Here is a 24,152-nt window from a genome sequence, read left to right on the forward strand (position 1 = left end):
AGAGAACATATAGTCAGATGAAGTAGCTGGAGTAGCAGTGGTGTCTGGGGAAATCCATGTCTTTGTCAGGGCCAAAAAGTGGGCCAAAAAGTGTAAGGACTGAAAGGGAACATACACTACGGGTCAAAAGTTTTAGAACATCTACTCATTCAATTGTTTTTCTTTATTTGGACTATTTTCTACACTGTAGAATGATAGTGAAGACATCAAAACTAAGAAAAAACACATATGGAATCATGTAGTAACCAAAAAAGTGTTAACCTCCCTGGGATATTTCAGGACGCTAGCGTCCCACCTCGCCGACAGCCTGTGAAATTGCAGGGCGCCAAATTCAAAACAACAGAAATCTCATTATTAAAATTCCTCAACCATACAAGTATTTTACACTATTTTAAAGAAACACTTCTCGTTAATCCAACCACAGTGTCCAATTTCAAAAAGGTTTTTCGGCAAAAGCAGAACATATCATTATGTTAGGTCAGCAACTAGTCACAGAAAGCATTCAGCCATTTTCCAACCAAAGAGAGGTGTCACAAAAAGCAGAAATATAGATAAAATGAATCACTAACCTTTGACAATCTTCATCAGATTACACTCCCAGGACTCAATGTTACACAATACATGTAGGTTTTGTTCGATCAAGTTCATATTTATATCCAAAAACCTCAGTTTACATTGGTGCCATGTTCTGAAATGTCTCCAAAACATCAGGAGAAATTGCAGAGAGCCACATCAAATAAGAGAAATACTCATCATAAACTTTGATGAAAGATACATGTTTTACATAGAATTAAAGATAAAATTGTTCTTAATGCTACTGCTGTGTCAGATTTCAAAAAAGCTTTACGGCAAAAGAACAATATTCAATAATCTGAGAACAGCGTTCAGCCACAAAAGCAAGCCATACAGTTACCCGCCAAGTTGTGGAGTCAACAAAAGTCATAAATAGCATTTCAATCTTCACTTACCTTTGCTGATCTTCGTTGGAATGCACTCCCAGGACTCCCACTTCCACAAGAAATGTTAGTTTTGTTCGATTACATCAATATTTATGTCCAAATACCTTTTGTTCGTGCGTTTAGTTCACTATTCCAAAGGCACAATGCGCGAGTGCAAAATCAAGACGAAAAGTCATAAAAGTTCCATTACAGTTTGTATAAACATGTCAGACGATGTTTACAATCAATTCTTAGGGTATTTTTATAATAAATCTTCAATAATATTCAAACCAGACAGTAGCGTATTCATTACAGAGGAAAAAGAAGGAACGGAGCGCCCGCGTGACCGCACAGTAAACAACTGGTTGGCCACAGCCTAGTCCACTTGTTGAAACAGCTCTTATTCGTCCCCCTTCCACAATAGAATCCTCAAACAACGTTCTAAAGACTGTTGACATCTGCTGGAAGCCTTGGGAAGTGCAATCTGGCCCCATAGACACAGCATATTGGATAGGCAATCACTTAAATGAAACTACAAACCTCAGATTTCCCACTTCCTGGTTGGATTTGTCTCAGGTTTTTATTCAAACAGTTTTAGAAACTTCAGTGTTTCCTATCCAATACTACTAATAATATGCATCTGGGACAGAGCAGCAGGCAGTTTACTCTGGGCACCTTATTCATCCAAGCTACTCAATACTGACCCACTGTCACCAAGAAGTTAAACAAATCAAAATATATTTGAGATTTTTCAAAGTAGCCACCGTTTGCCTTGATGACGGCTTTGCACACTCTTGGCATTCTCTCAACCAGCCAGATGAACTCAGCCTTATTGACTACAGATCGGCAGATTCAAAAGCTGCCGGAGACTCGGAACTCCACATGGGTTGTGCACACAGGATACATTAAATTAGATGGGTTGCAGCTATGGAGTTGGGAGCGTCTGTAAAACCTACAGGGAGAGGAGTTACCTGGGATGGGAAACACACACATACTTGGCAAAGCTATAAAATAGTAAAATGAGATCATCAGAAAATAACTAGGTAAGATACTCAAGTGAGAGAGTGGTGTGGAGCCTTTCTCACTTTCCTTCCTTGAATAACTCCGCAGAACAACTCGGTTTGATTGTTGATTGCTTAGCAGCTGTCAAGAATACACTCCCTACAATATAACACACCCACAACTTAGCAGGACTGTTACACAAATAGGCCAGAAACGAATCCACAACGACAGTCACAACTACTGAGTAATCAGACAGTTCAAACAGCAGTGATTAACCTCCGGTACAAGGATCATTTGAAGATAATACAGTGCCACTGACGCGGCCCGCTATTAAGGACTGTGGGCTCTCCTTCTCCGTGGCCTATGTGAGTAAAACATTTAAGCATATTAACTTCTCTGGGATATGTGGGACGCTAGCATCCCACCTCGACAACAGCCAGTGAAATTGCAGGGCACCAAATTCAAAACAACAGAAATCCCCTAATTAAAATTCCTCAAACATGCAAGTATTATACACCACTGTAAAGATAAACTTCCTGTTAATCCAACCACAGTGTCCAATTTCAAAAAGGCTTTACTGCGAAAGCACAACATGAGATTATGTTACGTCAGCACCTCGTCACAGAAAACCATACAGACATTTTCCAGCCAGGGAGAGGGCTCACAAGTCAGAAATAGCGATTAAGTTAATCACTAACCTTTGATGATCTTCATCAGATTGCACTCATTGGACTTCATGTTACGCAATACATGTATGTTGTGTTCAATAAAGTTCATAGTTATATCCAAAAATCTCATTGGCGCATTATGTTCAGAAATGCATTGTCTCAAACAAATATCTGGTGAAAGTGCAGAGAGCCACATCAAATTACAGAAATACTCATTATAAACATAGATAAAAGCTGTTAAACATAGAAATAAAGATACACTTCACCTTAATGCAACCGCTGTGTCAGATTTCAAAAGGCTTTACAGCAAAAGAACACTTTGCGATTATGTTAGCCACAGAAACACATACTGCCATTTTCCAGCCGAGGAGAGTGTCACAAAAGTCAGAAATAGCATTAAAATTAATCACTTATCTTTGATGATCTTCATCTGGTGGCACTCCCAGGTCTCCATGTTAGACAATAAATGTTTGTTTTGTTTGATAATGTCCCTCATTATGACCAAAAACTTCCTTTTTGTTTGCGTGTTTTATCCACTAATCCGAATGCTCAAGGCGTATGCACTAAGTCCAGACAAAAAGTTGTTTTTTTAAGTACAATAAAAGTTAGTAGAAACATGCCAAACGATGTTTAAAATCAATCCTCCGGTTGTTTTTTGTCATAAATAATCAATAATATTTAAACCGGACAAAAGCTTCGTCAATAGAAAAAGAGAAACACGAAAGGCATGTTCCCGATCAGGCGCATGGCTGATGTCTGGAAATTTCCACTGGCCACTGATTGAAAGTGCTGTATCTCCCTCATTTTTCAGAGTAAAAGCCTGAAACAATGCCTAAAGACTGGCCACATGTAGAAGAAGCCACAGAGCTTGTGAACTGGGTCCTAAGTCTTTGTATGGTGGATAGGCTTTCAATGGAAAAACAGCCTTTCAAAATAATAGTACTTCCTGGTTGGATTTTCCTTGGGTTTTCGCCTGCCATATCAGTTCTGTTATACTCACAGAAATTTAACAGTTTTGGAAACTTTAGAGTGTTTTCTATCCAAATCTACTAATTACATGCATATCCTATCTTCTGGGCCTGAGTAGCAGGCAGTTTAATTTGCGCACGCTTTTCATCCAAAATTCCAAATACTGCCCCCTACCCTAGTGAAGTTAACTAGGCTACTAGGTAAAAGACAGAAAAAATTCAATTGCCCGAGCAAGACAATACTAACAGCTTCTAATTTAATCAAAAAATATATTTGCTGCTCTTGTAAGAGTTGATCCCCTTCCAAACTGTAGATGACACACAGGTTGCCATAACATGTAGGACCTTTGCTCTCACTTGGCCATCAGTTAAGATTCCCGTCATCTGCTTTGTCTCCACTGACATCTTGTGGCAGGATCTAAGCATCTCACCTGAGAACAATGGCATTTTAGACAGATACTTCTCTCCTTCTTTCAAGCCTGGCATGCAGCAATTTTCTTCAAACAGCTAAATCCCTCTTTGTTTCAAGTGATACCTTTGGTTCGACTGAATAGTATTAGCGATAAACTGGCATCAGAGAGTTTGGATGAGACCAATACAGATGGATGAGATAATGGATAAGTCAGAGGTTTTCAGAGATTTTCATCAACCACTCCCCTGTGTACCTCTCTCAGCCAATGAGCTTACTGTTGGGAAGGTGTATGCAGCCCTGATGATCTTTGACTACTACAAGCAGAACCGAGCCAAGAGGCTCAAGGAGCAGCAACAGCAGCAACAACAACAGAATGCTGCCGGCTCCCAGGTATCACACACACACACACTATTGCTGATGTCCAGGAGGCATACATTTCACCCCTGGATGAAAATGTTTCAAACATCTCCTAACAAAACCAATATTTTGATTGACTATATTCTGGAGGCAGAGACCTGGATCAATATTGTGCATGTTTAGTATGTTGAGCATCTTGCCGTCTTTCATCCACAGGGTAAGGTGGGGGCTCTGTTTAAACCAATACTGCCCCTGACTTACAAGCAGGAGAAAGAGAAGGAGAAGGCCATCAACAACATGGAGCCTCCCTGTGAACTACTTCCTCAGCCTCAGGCCCTACCTAGACCCAGCTCCACCCTGCTCAACAACATGGAGCCTCCCTGTGAACTACTTCCTCAGCCTCAGGCCCTACCTAGACCCAGCTCCACCCTGCTCAACAACATGGAGCCTCCCTGTGAACTACTTCCTCAGCCTCAGGCCCTACCTAGACCCAGCTCCACCCTGCTCAACAACGGAGGAACACTGTGAGTTCACTAGCATGTGGGGAGTGTCTCAAACAATCCCAATGTTTGGGGGGGAGGTTTACATTTAGGACAATTGTAACTGTGTTTTGCCTTTGACAAAGACTTGTGGCAAAGCCGTGGCGTTAACATCAAAGATAATACAAAACCATTTTCATTTACAATCAGTTAGTCATTGTATTAGCGTCTACATTTATTTATGAATAACAATTCAGGCCAGGCCATGATGGCACCATGAAAGGATCGTCCTCCTGGGTGTCAGAGAAGTCTAGAGAGGTCCACAGACCCAGGAATAAGACACCTGTCCAACGGGGCCAGTCTGAAGATGTCCCAAACACAACCCTTCCCCAGGTACTGTAGCCATTCCAGACTGCCCTCTGCTGTATTACAGACACATGAACATCATGGCCTTCGCACTCATGAACATCATGGCCTTCGCACACATGAACATCATGGCCTTCGCACACATGAACATCATGGCTTTCGCACACATGAACATCACGGCCTTCGCACACATGAACATCATGGCCTTCGCACACATGAACATCATGGCTTTCGCACACATGAACATCATGGCCTTCGCACACATGAACATTATGGCCTTCGCACACATGAACATCATGGCCTTCGCACACATGAACATTATGGCCTTCGCACACATGAACATCATGGCCTTCGCACACATGAACATCATGGCCTGCGACCTGCATTTTCTCTCCTGATGTATCTGTTCCTAGTACTTAACTTGAATGGATATTCTTATCTGTATGCAAGCACATATCTCTCTCTCTCTGTGTGTGTGTGTGTGTGTGTGTGTGTGTGTGTGTGTGTGTGTGTGTGTGTGTGTGTGTGTGTGTGTGTGTGTGCGCATGCGTCGTGCTTATGTGTGTGTGTTATGTCCTCCAGGAGTCAGTGGAGATGAGGAAGATGGACACCAGTGACAGCACAGTACCTGGTCCTGGGTCTGGACTGGAGAGCCAGGGGAGGGCTGTGTCCATGCCCCGCCTCAACGCAGAGCTGCAGGTAAAGACACCCTAAAACATACACATCATTTGTGAAGCATAGCAGATGCGGCATGCCATGACTAAACTATATTGGAGAAAGCATGGTTGCATTTTGTTACACATCAGTGGCTATACTGCAGGCAGATTACTATGGTCAGGTGGCTATCTTTATGAGAGGTTCAATTTCAGCCAATATTACACTCATGAAAAATAACAAAAATGAATCCTTCAATTCGTCCCAAGAAATATAATCAGCTCCTCATTTCCTGAGTGATATTTATGTTGATCGATTGTTGCATTTAAGTGCATTCCTTTCAGAGGCCAATTAGAATAGATGTGTGTTGATCCTACTTTTAGTGCACAGAAGAAGTCCTGAATAATTTGATTAGAGCCTGGAAGGCCGCCAACTATTTGTCCTGTATCGTTTTTCCTCTGCTGCCAACAGAAGGAAATACAAAAATTATAGTGGCTCAAAATGGTTGTGGGTAGAAAATGAAAGGGGTGATCCCTCATGCATTCAGGGAGGAAGAGAGTAATCATGTTACTATAAGATAGAGAATGTAAAGAGGGGGATAAATTGGATGAGAGGAGAGGGAGATTGCTTCGTGACCTGCTGTCTACTTTTTCTCACTTTTTCTAACGAGGGCAGGAAATCCTTCAACAAAGACAATTAGAGTTGGCCTTTCTGAGATGGCTTGCTATCGTTAGAGTGAAATGGGGAGGCATGTAGTCTGAACTCTACCCTGAAACAAACTGATGGATTTCACTCTCTCTCCGGCTTGGTTTTCCATCGCTTAATTACATTTTTTCCCTTTTTGGGGTAATGCCTCATTTCCCACTCCCTGGCGATGCCAGACAGGATCAGGGCGTAAAATCTCCCAGCCAGCCTGCCTCCACCTCCTCAACATCCTCTTTGTGCAGTATTGACATGTGACACCCAGGGCCGACATGAACCCTCACCTGAATCCCAGTGAGAAACTAAGCCCAAATCTCTTTAAACTGGAGTGCCGGATGATAAGAGGCAATAGATGTTAATTTAGTGGTTTCAGCACCTCTTAATATGGATGAAACCGTTTTGATCCCCTAGGGGCAGCTCTACCCCATAGACTTGCCCTCTGCTAGATCAGAAGCTTGACTCACAAGAACAAAAGCTAAAGAGCCAGATATGTTTTCTAGGATATCTTAGTATTCATGGTCTAGGAAACTAGGCTAGAGACATGAAGAGCAGTTCAGTCTGATTGGAATGGGTAATTCTGTCTTATTACCAGGTGCTGAAACACAATGAGATATAACCGGTTTACCCTTTCTATAAAAAGGCGTGCTGAACGGCAAATGCCCTCAGTGGCCCTTCAATCATAATTATGTCATATTTACAAAGGGGTCATTACTTTTTAATAAGCATGTAATAACACCACTGTTATTTTCCTGGTGCTTCTCCACTATTCTTTGTCTTAACTGTTCAATGTCACCCTCTCCGTCTGCACCTCATTTTCTCTCCTGTCTCTTTGGCTTGATGCCTTCCAATGATCCTCGTTCTCCGCTGTGTGACAGAGGAGCCAGTCACGCCACTCCCCGGGGACCCTGCTGGCCGTATGTACCCCTTTCTCCGGTCCCTCAGTATCTCCCCTGCACCACATCTTCTTTGTTTGTTGATCCCAATGTACTAGTATGTGTAAAACTGAATTCTATTTTGTATTATCTAGCCGTGCAGGTGTGTAAAATGCTCGGTCCCGCAAGCATATTCTTCTGCCGTATGGTCAGTGTTTGACACTTGGTCGTACATTAAGAACCCAGTCTACATGTTTTCTGTTCTGTCGTATACAATATGGGGGATATACCGAGTGATTTTAGGATAAGAGTTAAGCTCGATGTAAAACTTGAAATCAAAGGCCGAGCCAGGTGAAGTGCATCTCATAGAGGAGGCTTTTCCTTTCATCATTCTACGGGTACTGAACAACACTCATTAAAACACATCTGCCCACTCCAACCTGCTCTTAGATACCAAGCCTATGGAATTGGTAAGTAGTAAACTAGTGATCAGATGGAGCTGTTTTGAAGAGAGAAAGGGCCTGCTGCTACAGGTGAAACATTGCTTCTGTTTCCCCTTTTATGCTCTTATCCTCAAGCACCAACTAAGACTTAGGGAAGTTGGTAGCCGTGTCTATGGTTTTACCAACAGCAATCTATCTAGGTGACTATATTTGTTGAGGACATTGACCATGTGAGTCGTATGTTTTGCAGCGAGGCTCTGTAGGACAGATGTGTCTCCACTAGGTGGAAATGGTGTTTCACAATGGAGTCAGTGAGGTGCATACGACTCCTTTATCCCATACGCTCAGTTCTCATTTTCTGATCAGCATTCCAGTTTGATAATCACAATGATGATTACAATTTCCAGCTGGATTACGAGTTCACTTTGAAAGCCGATCAGAGAAGAGATCAACATCTGTATAACAGGTCTCGTTTCACTCAGCTTAGCAGCGATGTAAGTTTCCATACACTAGTCAGTGATCCCTCTTCCTCATTGGTTCCACACAGCCTGTTCCTGACTGCAGCCCGATGAAGCGCTCTGCATCCACCCATGCCCCACAGCGCCCCCAAGAGGCGAACCTGCGTGACTACACCCTGGAGACGCCCAGCATCCAGGAAAGGCCTCACCACCACCACCACCACCGCTGCCACCACCGTAGAGAGAGGGACAAGAAGCAGCGGTCACTCGACAGGACGCCAAGCACCGCTGGTTAGTGCACAAACACTACACACAGACACGCATACACAATGACACACACTACAAGTACACACACACACACTCACATCATAGATTGTGCTCAATCGTATTCTTGAAACACAGGGTAATATTATTTTTGCCAGCAATGCCAATCGTGTTTTAAATGTGCAATGCTAGGGATCACTTTATCGGTGAGGTTAAAGGGGGTCTTGTTATGTATGTTATATGAGTGCCCACCACCAATACCCTGATCACGAAATGTGGGTGTTTGGACCATGAGAGTGAGAAGCAGACCATAGCCCAGCCAGCTGGGGCTCGTCTATAGAGATCCGCTCTGGGCGCCATGGAGGCATCGTTCAGGCCTGGGTGTTAGAATGGAGCTCTGCAGCTGGCCTTTTTGTCTTAGCAGGGCAATGCTGGGGAGAGGAGAACTTTAGGGGAGAAAAGCCTTTGGTGTGGTAGTAGTCTGGCCTTTGTGAGTGTTTAAGAATCTTCCCTTTCGGAGTGAGGTATAGACTGGGTGCAATCAGCGGTTGAATGGGGCTTAAGAGGTGAATTGGGGGTGGGGTTACAGTAGGTTGAGGCCCGGTTTGAACATAAGGCTAGGGTTAGGGTTAGCTTTATGCCAAGATTATGGTTAGGGTTATGCCCTTACCCTCAACCCCAACCCTAACCCTGGCCATAACCCTAACCCTGGTGTGTATTCCTAAGGTACACCAGGAGACCCGGCTGCAGAGCCCTCGTCTAGAGACAGGATGCAGGACCGCGGCCGCTCCCATGAGAGGAAGAACCACTCGACGGCGGGGGAGAAGCAGCGGTACTACTCCTGCGATCGCTACGGCAGCAGGGAACACTGCCACACCACCAAGTCTGCCACCACCAGCTGTGCCACCTCCCCCAGCGAGGTGCAGGACCCCAGCATCAACAAGCAGGTGGGAGGGCATTGGTAGGGTAGGATATGGGCAGGGCAGGGCACAGTATGGGTACGGCAGGATATGTCAGGACAAAACATGGCAGGGTATACTGTGGGCTTGTTATGATATGAGCAGAGCATGGGAAGGAATCAGGTACGCAATGAGAATCTGAACAATACACACAGTACACGTTATCAGTGTCTGTCTGGTTTAGTACAGCACTGTGTATTTTGTGTGCCACTCTCTTGATGAGGATCTGTCTGCTTTCTCTTTCTGCCTCGGCTGAAACTTAGCTTTCTCTTCTTTCTGCTTTTAGTACAACCACTCATGGCCTTTCAATTCTCTTTCCACTCTTCTTCCTCTTATTCACCATTTTCTGTCCATTTTGTCTGTCTTCTTCTCCTTTCTTTTGCTGCCCTGTCCTCCTTGGTTGTGTCGTCTGTCCTCTCCCACTGTCCTCTCTCTCCTCTCCATCCAATGTTGGTGTCTTTCCCTTCCTTCTGGTGACCATGACCTCATCGTTTTTATTGTTTTAAATTGCTTTGTCCAATTTTCATCTAGGGTAGTGGTTCGGTTAAATGCAGCCCAGTGATGATGACCTCAGGGGCTAGCACACCCAGCCGTGGACGCAGGCAGCTACCCCAGACCCCCCTGACCCCCCGCCCCGGGGTGGCCTACAAGACTGCCAACTCCTCCCCTGTGCACTTTGTGTCTGCCCAGTGTAGCAGTGGCCTGCCCACCCTGAGTCCTGGCCGGCTGAGCCGCGGGCTGTCTGAGCACAACGCCCTGCTGCACAGTGGCTCCTCCCACATCCCCTCCCCTGTCACCCGCATCAGCTCTGAGCCCTTCCTGGGTTACAGTCACAGGGAAGCCCAGGGCCAGGGCAGTCTGTACTGCAGTCTCCGGGACGAGCTGCTGAGCCCCTATGCTGCCAGAGCACGCTCCCCTCGGACCGCACTGCCTCAGCTGGGGCCGGGGCCCCTCCACCTGCCTCCGCCACCCCAGCAGAGCCATGCGGTGCCCAACGGATACCACTTCACCTTTGGTGGTATTGGCAACGCCAGCCCGGAGTCTAGCTCTGGCGCCAGGGCAACCAGGTACTACCACGAGGCAGATGAGGATGAATGGTGCTAGCATGGCTTTGAACAGATGTTTTTATTGCATTTTTTTAGGAATCGTGATGAGTTTTATCATCTTTTTTTGAAGGATTTAGTTTACACTGTTGCTGTATGTAAAGCTAATGGGAGCCAAGGAAGGGTTGGGATTCATTTGAATGTGAACAAAGCAGCACCGTTTTTAGGAACTGGATGAAAATGAAATTGGATGTGGATTCGGAGAATTGTTGGTAATTGAGTTTGGTCCGACTTCGTCTTATGCCCTGAAGACAGTGGCATGTTTAATTGAGGGCACTTTTGCTTTGATTCTTTATCAAACTGAATTACTTTGAGAACATCCAACTTAAAAAAAAATGCTTTACCTAGTCTTGATAGTGACCCAAATAGTGACATAAGAAACTCTACTACAGTTACTCACAATAGAGATGGGCGAGCAGCAGGCCTCTTTGCTAACTCTGTGATGAGCAGGGGGACACCCATGTATTGTTTAGTATCTGTAACAACACGCGATAAGGAAGTAGTTCGAGAGATTTATTCAAACTTCCCTAAGAAAGGCACTTGAAAGTAAAACTGCACAACAGCTATTCTACTTTGCTTTGGGACTCTTACCATTCCATGATATAAAGGGATTTACAATAGCCTAGCCCTTTATACGACATTCCCTTTCTGTCAGAAGATACAGCCTGATCGAATAGAGGGATCGATGTTGTCATTACAGACAGTGATTGTCGATTTGTTACTGTTTACCGTTGCAAATTTCACTACTACTACTTCAGAGAAATGAGGAGAGGAAATGAAATGTGATTGGTTTTATATACAACTATGGTACATGTTATCTTTTCATTGTGTGCATATTTTGTATCTTGTAAAAACAACGTTGTTTATGTAAATTGCTTCAAGTTTGCCATCATTTCAGGTTGAATGTGTCTTACAGACGGTCTGCTTCAGATGTTTAAAACAAAGTGCCTATCCTTTTAGACATGCTGTAGTAAAGATGCAAAGTCAAACCCGTTTCTGTAAAGCATCAACACTTAAGTAGTTATTTGGTAGTTCTGCAGGAGAGCAAGATGTACAGAAAGCCTTATCTGAGAAACAACAACTTTTCTTCAAGAAAAAGAAATGCTTTTTAATGTACACTATTAATTAACCTATGATTGCTGATCATTTTCGCAAATGATTTTCCTTTTGGTAAATATATTTCATCAATTTGAGTGGGGATGACGAAGGTTGGGGCAAAATCATCGTATGAACACTTAACAAACATGAAAACTGCATTAGTAGCATATAAATCCAGTTAGGAAGACACATTCAGAGTAACACTGCATGTTTAAATCATAAACCTGGTCCACAACAGTTATGAAGATGTAGTGGTGTATAGTCACTTTCCTGGCGAGGTAAGTCAACTGCGAAAGCATCGCAAGCTACCATCTGTTTCAATGCTATAACTGCAGAGTTAGTATAGAACATAAGGAATCTGATGAGAAACAAACAGGGTGCACTTTTTGGATGGATGTGCTTGGGAAGCAGAGATAGAGTATACACTCATTAGGTATCTGCATCTGAGTCGAGCCCCTGGCACCAGCACACTGTACCCCCGTGTCTCCCCATTGCCTCAGACCCCTCTATGTTAAGGTTTTAGCCCGTCAGATATAGTAGATATAGCATAAATATGGTTCACACTTTCTAGCGTTCTATCTACCCAGCCATGGTAACCCATAATGTTGATGGTTCACATCTTCTTCAGATAATATATATGGATATTAATACAATATAATTTAAAAAAAATGTGTTTCCCTGGGATGGATGATCTAGTGCTTGGAAGAGTTTTGGTTCTTTTCTATTCCACATTGGTGGTGGAATGTGGCACGTTGTGCTGTTTAAGGGATGCTCTACTCCAGCAAAAGTGTTGCTCAATTACTGATAGTATTGGAGATACAGTAGGCGGGGCCAGGTGTTGCAATGTCTGCACACTCGTCGGGGTTCTGTACTGCATATTTCCTAGAAGCAGGGTTTTGATGACAGAGAAAGTAGGGCTATGCAACAAGAGGACACTACGGTCATATACTTCATCCATATTGTAGCTTTACATGTGGAGATCTCCAGATTCATACTACAGCATGATTGTGACCAAATCTTGATAAAAAAAAAGTTCTCAAACATGTATAAAACATGTATTTTAAAATGCGTACGGCACAACGAGTTGAAGCAGAAATGAAGAGAATATTTAGAAATACAGCAACTTTATATATTTGCATGCATACAATTTACCCATGTTGACGATGTCAAAAGGAGAAACTTGTGTCTTAAAAAGTAAGTAAACAATGTCATACTAATGGTTATCTGTTCCATGTTAGGTCACCTAAGAGGGGGGGGGGGGGGGTCAGTCCAGAGGAGGGTGTTCATAAACATTGAATAAACTGTAATGGTAAAAATGATCCACTTTCTTGTACAGGTACCTTCAATTATTTCCCCTTGACATGTTGCCGTAGTGGGTAAAAACTTAAACTTATACTATCAGTCTCTTCCTTCATCTCTACGGCCTCTGTACTATTTCAAAAGAAACATATCCACGCCAAAGTCTCTCACAGTTGGTTGCCAAACATTGAACTGTTCCTATTTCTCTCTCTGCATACCAACTGCAGTGTACATGTGGCTGTTTTCTGGAGAAAATCATGTTTGCATGTTCTGATAATGTATGTGCATGTAAAAACTGTAGTACTTTTTGATACCATGTATTAATTTCTTGTTCATTTTTATTGATCTTTGATATATATATATACATATACGGTATATATATATATATATATAATCTGTGGGGTTTGTTGGAAAAAATTACTTTATATAAAAATAGTATTGAACAATGATGATAGTTCCAGCCATGCAACAGAGATGGAACATTCCTTATTTGGGTCTGAGTTTTTGTTGCCTGATTTATGTTTATTGGCCAGAATTTGAATTCTGCAGTTGTTTCTACATTTACATTTTGTATGAAGCCAAGTTCCTTGAATAAAAAAAAAATGAAACACACAGGCCTCAATATGTATAATAGCTGTAAAAGGATTTGTTTATTGAATAAGAGAACAGTTGATGTGCTGTGAAAGTATAAGAGGTGTTTGACTTCTTAGGATGGGTGAAGGTGTCTGCTGTGCAATAAGTTGTCAATGGCGCAATGTTATTGGTGGGCAGCCTACAGTAGGCGGAGACATTCCCCAAAATACACAAGGTAGAACATCCCGGTGATGCTCAAGTTGCGTGAAACAGTTGAAGCATCTACTGTCTTGAGAACCTAAAACAAGACAGCAAATTACATACAATGGTACATTTTTAATCATGCGATTTATTAAAAGTAATGAAAGTAATTTGACAACCTAACATAGATATTCGAATGAATTTAGTTTTGTTATTTTTTATGTCATTGCTGTTGTGTATAAAACGGAACAAGAGCTATGTTATCTCCCATTAAAATGATTGAATTTATCGTAGGCTATTTACTATCATGGAGCCGCTATTAAAGATATTCAAAAGGATACGGGCTCGTGCATCGTTAGGAAAGGTAAGGTCGAGGTAATCGATGTATCACACACCTTTCTTCGTGGATTTCATTTCTCCATCATTTCTCTATAATCTTCCATTTGTCGTGACTCGTGAGACTTCAAACATTTTACGTGAATCGGGTCTCGACAAATGGTCTCAGCAGGTGTCTGAAGAAAGGATCTCTCCTACAATTTTCAATTATAGAATTAAACATTCTGTGGACAGTTATAAAATGGTCATATTATGAAGAAGTAGCCCCTATCTCTGTTCACCAGTTTTGACATTGATATTCACCATGCAGTAATACCATACCCAACCACTTGGAGCAGCTGTTGGTCAGTTTTAGTCAACTACATTTTCACCACAATCAAGGGAAAGGGGGATACCTAGTCAGTTGTACAACTGAATGCATTCAACTGAAATGTGTCCTCCGAATTTAACCCAACCCCTCTGACAACCGAACCGGAGGCCTGCCTTAATCAACATCCACGCCTTCGGTGCCCAGGGAACAGTGGCTTAACTGCCTTGCTCAGGGGCAGAACAACATATATTTTTACTTTGTCACCTCTGGGAGTCAATCCAGCAACCTTTCAGTTACTGACCTAACACTCCTACCAAAGCATGTATTAATCGACATCCACATCTTCGGTGCCCGGGGAACAGTGGCTTAACTGCCATAACCCCAAAACTAATGACTCATTATCCAGCCCTACTCTGTTTATGAATTTGTTTTCATGGAGGACTGATTGGGCTCATTGGTTCGAGTTGAAAAATAAATGCTGCGCTCATGGAATAGACCTATTGTTTACCTTTTTGTTGGTGACACTTTGTTATCTTGATAATATTCAGCTGTTTGAAGGGCAAATCCACAGATGAAACAATAACAAACTGTGGCCCGCCTCTGTTTTGGTAAAAAGCTGAGGGATGGGCCTGAAGAAATATAACCACACTCGGTGTCACACCCTGATCTGTTTCACCTCTCTTTGTGCTTGTCTCCACCCACTTCAGGTGTCGCCCATCTTCCTCATTATCCCCAGTGTATTTATACCTGTGTTCTCTGTCTGTTGCCAGTTTGTTTTGTTTCGTCAAGCCTCCCGGCTGTTTTTCCCATGTGCCTTTCTGTTGGTAGTTCCTGTTTTCTAGCTTTCCTGGTATTTGACCATTCTGCCTGCCCTGAGCCTGCCTGTCGAAACTTGAAGCTGTTGACAAGTAACAGCTATTCTGTCTTGCTAATGCACAGAAAAAACAGCGAACTGTATATTATCCATGTTGTCGTTCAGCCACTACTCGGTGAAACAGAAGACATTACAGTTAATGTCCCATTGGTAAGATAGTCTTGAATAGAGCTCATCCAGTTTATTCTCCAATGTTTGCACGTCGGCCAATAGGACGGATGGTAGAGGCGGGTTACCCACTCGTCGACGAATTCTATCAAGACACACGGACCTGTGTCCCCTGTATTGGCGTATTTTCTACATGCGAATGAAAGGGACTTGGCCCTGGTCCGGTATCTGGAGTAAATCCTTCACGTCCGAGAAAAAATTCTTCATCCAGTTCGAGGTGAGTAATCACTGTTCTGATATCCAGAAGCACTTTTCAGTCATAAGAGATGGTGACAGAAACATTATGTACAAAATAAGTTACAAACAACGTGAAAAACAAACGAAACAGCACATTTGGTTAAAATGGCAGCCATGTCCTCCAGCGCCATTACTAATCACTAATTACTGATGTGTATTTTATTTATTTTTTTACCCCCTTTTTCTCCCCAATTGTTTCTAGTTACTATCTTGTCTCATTGCTACAACTCCCGTACAGGCTCAGGAGAGACAAAGGTTGAAAGCCATGTGTCCTCCGAAAACACAACCATGCCACACTGCTTCTTAACACAGCGCACATCCAACCCAGGAGCCAGCCACACCAATGTGTCAGAGGAAACACAGTGCACCTGGCGACCAAGTCAGCGTGCACTGTGCCCGGCCCGCCACAGGAGTCACTAGTGCACGATGAGACATTGGACCGCCCGGTCGTGGCCGGCTGCAACAGAGCCTGGGCTCGAACCCAGAGTCATCGCAGTGCCACCAGAGACTCCCGCCACCCGGGAGGCCCTTGATATGTATTTCTAATCTCTTCTGTTATTAAAGGTTTGATCTATGACAGCGGAAACAAAGTAGTTCCAATGATCAACTATGTGTAGTATGGTGTGTACGTGTTTTAATAGTATAATCAACTGGCCTGGACAGGAACCTGATCTGTTTGCTCTCTGTTCCCATATCGAGTCATTATGTACAGATCAAAGGCTTTGTGCTGTCTGGGTCTGAGGGCCACCTCTCCAAAGCCAGACTACTGAGGCCTGAATAAAGTAATGAATGTCATCCTGGTTTGATAACCACAACTATGTGTCCAGGGAAAAATAACGTCTGCCTGCTTATTGGATATCGGAACAGCATTATATAGGCCAGGCCAGGGGCACCTGGTGGAACTATGGCTGAGATTACTATAGAAACTGTATGTTCGGTGAAAACATGAAAGAGCTCAAATCTCTGAGGGATTGTCAGATTGAGTCCGTGTGGCAGGGCTATCTATCTGTGTTAGACATGCTGGACAAAACAATTCGATTTTTAGGTTACTCAGTTTGGAAACCAGCAGTGGTGGCTGGAGTAAAAATGTCTTCACAGTTTTAGAATTTGCTGTAGGCCAGGCCTGTGTTGATTATGACACTGTTATGCTTGGTGAAGGAGTGTAATGGGAGTTGCACGTAAAACCTGACAGTATTTGGCTTTAGCCATCCAGCTGTCCCAATGTCATCCTCCTATCATGCCTGGCTGCTTAGGTGGCCTATTTGGCGAGCTGATTACTAAGTGTTTGAGTAGACCAGATAATTACAGTTCTGCTGTTGTCAGAATTCTACAAAATGTCATATACTGTGGCGAAGAATGAATAAATGCTCACTATGTCCTTGGTCACCTGTGTGAATTTTAAGCATTTGTCAGGAACTCGAGACAGTGTTTAGAGTAATCACCCTTGCTCCTGTGGAAAGAGCATCAATATTCTGAAGCATTCCACTCTATTGTTTACAGTTGACTTGACTATTTCCTTACTTTACTTTCAACTGACCTCCATAGCTAGCCCCCTCCCCAGGGACACTGGTTTGTGTGGGTCTGTTAACTTAAACCCTCCCTAACCTGAATTATATTGCTGTCTCAGGGTCTCGATCCTGACGTCAGCGACCTGGCTTTTCAGAGACTAGTCAGAGAGCTGTGAAAAGCTCTACTAAGAGCTACAGTGTCTTTTTGATTACAGATTGAATGTCCGGGCCGAGGATATCCAAGAACAACAGTTGGCTGAGCTGAGGTGCTGAATGGATTTAGCCTGGCAGAGTCAGACGGGCTATGTTGGAGATTTAGGGAGATCTGTTGCAGTTAACAATATTTCCTTGGCATCATTAACTAGCTGATTGGGAAACATGAAATTCCAAATAGCCTATTTCATATTCAACCTTGAATTCAGATGCAGCAATTTATAATTTTTCACAAATCAGTTTAGGCAGAAAGCAATGACATAAATTGTACTATTGTGACCTGGCTGCCTTGTTGCTCAACCTGATCTCAGAGCATTTCCTATTATTCTGTACAAAAATCTGAGACACTCTATATAGTATGTTACAAATGAAAATTCATATTATATGTTATGAATTGTAGCTAGATGGCAAATGTTAGCTAGCTTGCTAATGTTAGCTAGGCTAGGGGTTAGGGTTAAGGTTAGGGTTAAGTTTAGGAGTTAGGGTAAAGGGTTAAAGTTAGGGTTCGGGTAAGTGTTAGCTAAAAGGGTTAAGGTTAGGGGAAGGGGTAGCTAACATGCTAAGTAGTTGCAAAATAGCAAAAAAGTAGTAAGTAGTTGAAAAATTGCTAATTAGTTCAAATTGTCCATGATGACATTGGAACTTGCAACCATTCGGTTGCTAGAAATTCGTGTTATACGCCAATCCATCAACCCAGACCAACCATTTGCCTTTTGTTTTCGCCTTAAAAGTAACCATCTGCCTCCCGGGTGGCACAGTGGTCTAGAGCACTGCATCGCAGTGCTAGCTGTGCCACCAGAGACTTTGGGTTCACGCCCAGGCTCTGTCGCAGCCGGCCGTGACCGGGAGGTCTGTGGGGGCAACAATCATTAGGGAGGGTTTGGCCAGTAGGGATATCCTTGTCTCATCACGCACTAGCGACTCCTGTGGCAGGTCAGGCGTAGTGCATGCTAACCAGGTTGCCAGGAAACTGTTAAGAAGCAGTTCGGCTTGGTTGGGTTGTGTTTCGGAGGATGCATAGCTTTCAACCTTTGTCTCTCCCGAGCCCGTACGGGAGTTGTAGCGATGAGACAAGATAGTAACTACTAACAATTGGATACCACAAAATTGGGGAGAAAGGGGGTTTAAAAAAAGCAACTGTCTGTCTTTTGTAACCATGCCAAACATAACATATCATACTAAATGAGTAATGCGAAATGCTCTGAGACCAAGTTGAGTTGCTCTGAATATACCACATGACATTTGATATTGGTTACAACTTTGAAATTAACGTAAAACTTCAACTTAAATACAATGACTTAACCTGATTAACAGGTTTTTACATAAAACTAATTCAACAAAATCATCAGAACTATTATTATGTTGAAATTTCTACATAGAAATATTGGGTGGTTGAAATTAGGTTGAATTTCATATTTGATAAGACATATTCAAATGGTATGTTTCAATCAACATCATGCCATCAACCTGAATAAAGAGATATATTGAAATAAAATGTGAAGTCTGGTCAATAATATGCCAGGTCAATACAAAACACACATATAAAGTGAATCAATTCAGTGTTCTACGATAATGATGTCTGGTCGACGAATCACCCTCAGATGATTTGTTGAAAGCCACGAGACAAAGGTACAAAGGTATTTTATATAGCCGAGATACACCCCCTTCAGTCTACATGACAAACAACAGATGTATGTAAAGGGACACAAGGTTAAGATTTGTATGAAAGATACTTATAATTCACAGTAGACAGTATCTGCTGTAAAACCTGTTCTCATTGTATAGAGACCAGGGTCTGGCCCCAGAGTCATCTCTCCCTGGTACCTTATAGAACAGAAACATTAACTCATGCTATGGAATGCGGTCTCTTTAGGTTTATCACCCAAAGACATCATAAATCTTCTATCAGTGTTAAATCTCCCAGAGGCCCATCCTCAGTAGAACACACACAGTGTTCTAATAACCCCTTATTCTGTTGCATAAAACAACCATTTGATGCAATAACAGTATAATAACATAATCTTGTCATTTCTCCCACAGGCCACAGTTCAACAATGTCTGTGTGAACAATGACTCCTACTGGTATATATGGGGCCTAGTGGTTAGAGCGTTGGACTAGTAACCGAAAGGTTGCAAGTTCAAACCCCCGAGTTGACAAGGTACAAATCTGTCGTCCTGCCCCTGAACAGGCAGTTAACCCACAGTTCCTAGGCCGTCATTGAAAATAAGAATTTGTTCTTAACTGACTTGCCTAGTAAAATAAAGGTAAAAAAAAAATGGGTTAATGCACTTCAGTGAGAACAAGTCTACCATCCAGGTTCCTATGTACCCTGCTTAGTATTGGAAACAAGTTGTCTTTGTTTCAGCTGAGCTATCATGTCAACACATTTAAACATTGATCAGCTTCCATACTAACTTGCGTAGACTACCTAAATAGCATTGAAAATGTAAAGTAACCCCTCAACTTTTGTTACACAAGATGGATTTGAAATAAATTCGGAGTGAGCTTGGGGTAATCTGATTTGCAGAAAGGACTCCATTTCAATGTGAAGCTCCAGTATGTGTACTATCATTCATCCAATGGCTGATTGGATCTTTGGAAGTCTAGAAGTAGTTACAGTTAGCCCTATAAATAGGATGTGCAATTCATGATATTAATATTGTCATGTACCAGTAGGCTACATTTAGAAATGCTTCAGTAGAAATAAATTGTGTTGCTGAACAGACCAGGTTTTCTAGAGAACCAAGTTGTCAGGGTGAAATGTGGGAAAATGCATCACTAATTATTCTGACTGAAGAACAATTAGAGATGGCACTTACATAGTTTGTCTTGCCCATTCACCCTCTGAATGGCACACATACACAATCTACGTCTCAATTGTCTCAATGCTTAAAAATCCTTCTTTAATCCGTCTCCTGCCCTTGATCTTGTGGATTTAACAAGTGGCATCAATAAAGGATCATAGATTTCACCTGGATTCACATGGTCAGTCTATGTCATGGAAAGAGCAGGTGTTTGTAAAAAAAAATCTTGCCCTTTTAAGACGTGCAGTGTCTTATGGAAACATCTCTAAAACTGTTGAGGACTGTGGCTAGAATGATTGGGGAACAGTGAGTTTACATTTTGAACCTAGCATATTTGGATGTTGGGTCTGAGAAAGGCCTGACATCAGCTGAGATCAGCATTTTTGTTACTGTCTAAAAATACTGTGTTAATATGATCTGTTAAGTAAACCAGGTCTCAGACATCACTGATCCAGACATGATATATGGCTTTCAGACTGTCACTGTCTGTCCCCAAGTGTGATGACATTTATGAAAATAATATGCCAGTTTGCATTTATTAATCTCAGAGCATTTATGCACAGCATGTCTTTGCTCCGTCTATTATCTGACATAGGATTCAGCAAGGGATTCATTCTGGCTGACATAAATGAGAACAAATTAATGTTCAAAGTGACTAAAATAGAACATCACTGGAATTCAAAACATCCCCGTAATACACTCAGTGGACAGTTGATTAGGTACACCCATCTGGTACCAGGTCGGACCCCCCCTGCCTCCAGAACAGCCTGAATTCTTTGGCGCCTGGAAATGTTGCTGAATTGGAATCAAGGGACCTAATGTGTGCCAGGAAAACATTCCACACACCATTACACCACCAGCCTGTACTGCTGACACCAGGCAGGATAGGGCCATGGACTCATGCTGCTTACGCCAAAGCCTGACTCTGCCATCAGCATGACTCAACAGGAACAGGGATTCGTCAGATCAGGTAATGCTTTTCCACTCTTCAATTGTCCTGTGTTGGTGATCAAGTGCCCACTGGAGCCGCTGCTCCTTGTTTTTAGCTGAAAGGAGTGGAACACGATGTGGTCGTGAAATAACTCATCCGTGACAAGCACCGAGTTGTGCGTTCCGAGATGGCATTCCGCACACCCTTGTTGCACTGCGCCATTATTTGCCTGTTTGTGGCCCGCCTGTTAGCTTGCACGTGTCATGTCTTGTTATGTCTGTTCCTGTCCTTTCTCTTCACTCTCTCTCTCTGCTGGTCTTTTTAGGTTACCTTCTCTGTCTCTCATTCTTCAGCTGTTCTACATTTCCCCTAACTAGCTCATTCTCTCTTTCCCCACCTGTTCTCTCTTCCCCCTCTGATTAGGTCTCTATTTCTCTCTCTGTTCCTGCTACTTTCAGGGTCTGATTCTTGTTTGTGTTTTTTGATGCCAGAAGCAAGCTGTCGTCTCGTTTGCTTCCACCTTGTCCTGTCCTGTCGGAGTCTGCCTGGCAGGTGCCACCTGCACTATACTAACGTTCTTTTTGTTCCGCTGACAACGTTGGAAGAGGATTTATGCCATTCCTGTTTTTTCATTAAAGAACTCTGTTTTCTGTTAAAACCGCTTTTGGGTCTTCACTCAAGTTCATAACAGCACGATTCTTGCCATTTTCCTTCGGCCTCTCATCAACGAGCTGCCCATAGGACTGCCGCTGACTGGATGTTTGTTGTTTGCCGCACCATTCTCAGTAAACCCTAGACACTGTTGTGTGTGAAAATCCCAAGTGGCCGGCCGTTTCTGAGATACTGGAACCGGCACGCCTGGCACCGACGATCATACCACGCTCAGAGACGCTTAGGTCACTCCATTTGCTCATTCGAATGTTCAATCGAACAGTAACTGAATGCTGCAATGTTTGTCTGCCTGCTTTATATAGCAAGCCACGGCCATGTGACTCACTATATGTAGGAGTGAACCATTTTCGTGAACTTTAGTGGACTGAGTTCTTGAAAGGATCCCCCTCTTTAACCTCTACTGATTGGTTTTGGTTACTGGGCTGTATGTGTGTGCCCTACTTTATGTGACAGACTGGTCCGAGTCAGAATCAGTGAAAAGAATTAAAAGCTGTGGGAGCCCAAAGCAGACAGACAGACAGCTGATGAATGGGTTGCAGAGCAAAGCCCTCCTTTAACCCAACGTGAACCCAGATCCAGGTAGCCTTGGAGCCCTAAACCCATCACTGCATGCCCTGTTCAGGGCTCTGCTCAGGTCCTATTAGGGCAAAGCTCAGTGCTATCCTTCATTCATTCCCCATTTGTCACAGATTGGTTGTTATTGCATGCTACTGATGACTGATGTAGTCAGCTGCAAGTCTAGTGATTTATGTGGATTTTACTAACGGTTTAGTAATGGGGTCAGTTCTGGGAAATGAACAGTTTCTTGTCATAATTACTTTTCTAAGAAACCAGGCGTGGTCATTTCTAAACAGACAATGCCCAGAAGTGTTGGTTTACCTTCTGGGTACTTGGGTCACCCTTTTGTATTACAATATTTTTCTTCAGGATAAGGTGAAATGGGAAACTATTTGAGGGGTCAACTTCATATAGGAAGAGAATGTTGTGAATCTGAAATAAGAATGGCCCTTTGTGCTGACAATGGGTGCAAAGTTGTGGTCGAATCAGAGAGACGAGAGTTCGTACAGTATTCGGGCAAATGCTCATAACAGTATAGCAGATGCCATTCCAACAAGACATTGAGGAATTTGAAGATCTGATCATCTGCAAGGAGGTCAAAAGTGATGGGAGCCAAATTAGGACCATTTTACCCCCGTTGGGACCTCACCCCATTATTGATCATATAAAATGTGAAGAGATACAAAATAGGTTTAACGTTAGTGTTGCATGACCATACATTTATATCACTGTCTACCTTATAGGCTGTTTGAGTTAAATGATGCCATGTAACCCTGCAATCCCATAAGAAAGTGCCCTCGTCAGTCAGTGTACTTGATCCATCTTTGACTACCTTTTAAGAGCACACTTAAGGGAAAGAAACACAGCTGAAGAAACAGACTTTTATTCCCCTTTATTCCCCAGACAAACATAATGTCTCCCACAAGACTGAACTTTAGTTAACCGTCCATCTAAATGAAACACACACCAGTGCAGGGGGAGCTAATTGTCCATTAAATGGCAATTGCAGCCAGACATTAGACCCAATGGCTTTCCTGAACTGTAACAGCTCAATGGACTGAGATTACTATTTGGCAGTCAACATCGAGGCCCTGTCTATGTATTTCTAACAATTTACTAGTAATTCAAGCTGAACCGGCCAGAGTATACATCCCCTGTTTTTGTTTGCCAGACAGACATGACAACTGAAGCATGTTCTGTACCCGTGTTGGAACAGCATAGGTCACAAGGCGTTTTTTCCAATAGCTTCAATCTCTCAGTCTGTCTACACGAGGATTGCGGTCAAATAAACTGCTTAGGTAATAGATACTATCCCCTTCCTCCACTGCTAATGCAGCCTGCTCGCTCTCGTTCTCTCTTGCTCTCTCCACGATCAACACTTGGCCCTGGGCCCTGGTCCTGCCATTGGGCCTCTCAGTCAGCACTTTGAGATCAAGCCAAACATAACTCCAATAGTGGAAGAGTGGAGACAAGAGAGGGTTTGTTTGTCCTGCAGAAGCTGACATTTTTAATTAAACACATTGCTCAGCTGAGATTATGACATATAATCCAATTAGCATACATTTTTATCTAAACAAACATAAAGTCATGCATGCATTTTAAGCACAGGTGGTCCCAGGAATCAAGCCCACTACTCTGGCATTACAAGCACAATGCTCTACCAATTGAGCTACAGTTCTCCAGTTTCCCAGCCTAGATGTTTCACTTTGTACAAAGGCACACTC

At 42.9% G+C, this 24,152-nt stretch overlaps 1 protein-coding gene and 1 long non-coding RNA gene across 2 annotated transcripts in view; both read left to right on the forward strand.

Moving 5' to 3' along the window:
• The window catches only part of LOC135514266 (voltage-dependent N-type calcium channel subunit alpha-1B-like), a 141,951-nt gene extending 128,969 nt beyond the window's left edge, over window positions 1-12,982 (forward strand). Inside the window, exons 43-50 of the mRNA XM_064937624.1 lie at window positions 4,251-4,378; window positions 4,562-4,869; window positions 5,082-5,217; window positions 5,773-5,889; window positions 7,422-7,460; window positions 8,409-8,610; window positions 9,310-9,530; window positions 10,074-12,982. Coding sequence (XP_064793696.1) covers window positions 4,251-4,378; window positions 4,562-4,869; window positions 5,082-5,217; window positions 5,773-5,889; window positions 7,422-7,460; window positions 8,409-8,610; window positions 9,310-9,530; window positions 10,074-10,646 — 1,724 coding nt within the window. The 3' untranslated portion in view covers window positions 10,647-12,982. The remainder of the gene's footprint in view (window positions 1-4,250; window positions 4,379-4,561; window positions 4,870-5,081; window positions 5,218-5,772; window positions 5,890-7,421; window positions 7,461-8,408; window positions 8,611-9,309; window positions 9,531-10,073) is intronic.
• Window positions 12,983-14,079: 1,097 nt separating this feature from the next.
• Window positions 14,080-17,088, forward strand: LOC135514269 (uncharacterized). The gene is made up of 3 exons (XR_010451649.1): window positions 14,080-14,180; window positions 15,550-15,721; window positions 15,980-17,088. It is a non-coding gene; the product is annotated as an uncharacterized LOC135514269 (long non-coding RNA).
• The last annotated feature ends 7,064 nt before the right edge of the window (window positions 17,089-24,152 follow it).

Source organism: Oncorhynchus masou, chromosome 25 (assembly GCF_036934945.1).
Source record: "Oncorhynchus masou masou isolate Uvic2021 chromosome 25, UVic_Omas_1.1, whole genome shotgun sequence".
Classification (NCBI taxonomy): Eukaryota; Metazoa; Chordata; class Actinopteri; order Salmoniformes; family Salmonidae; genus Oncorhynchus; species Oncorhynchus masou.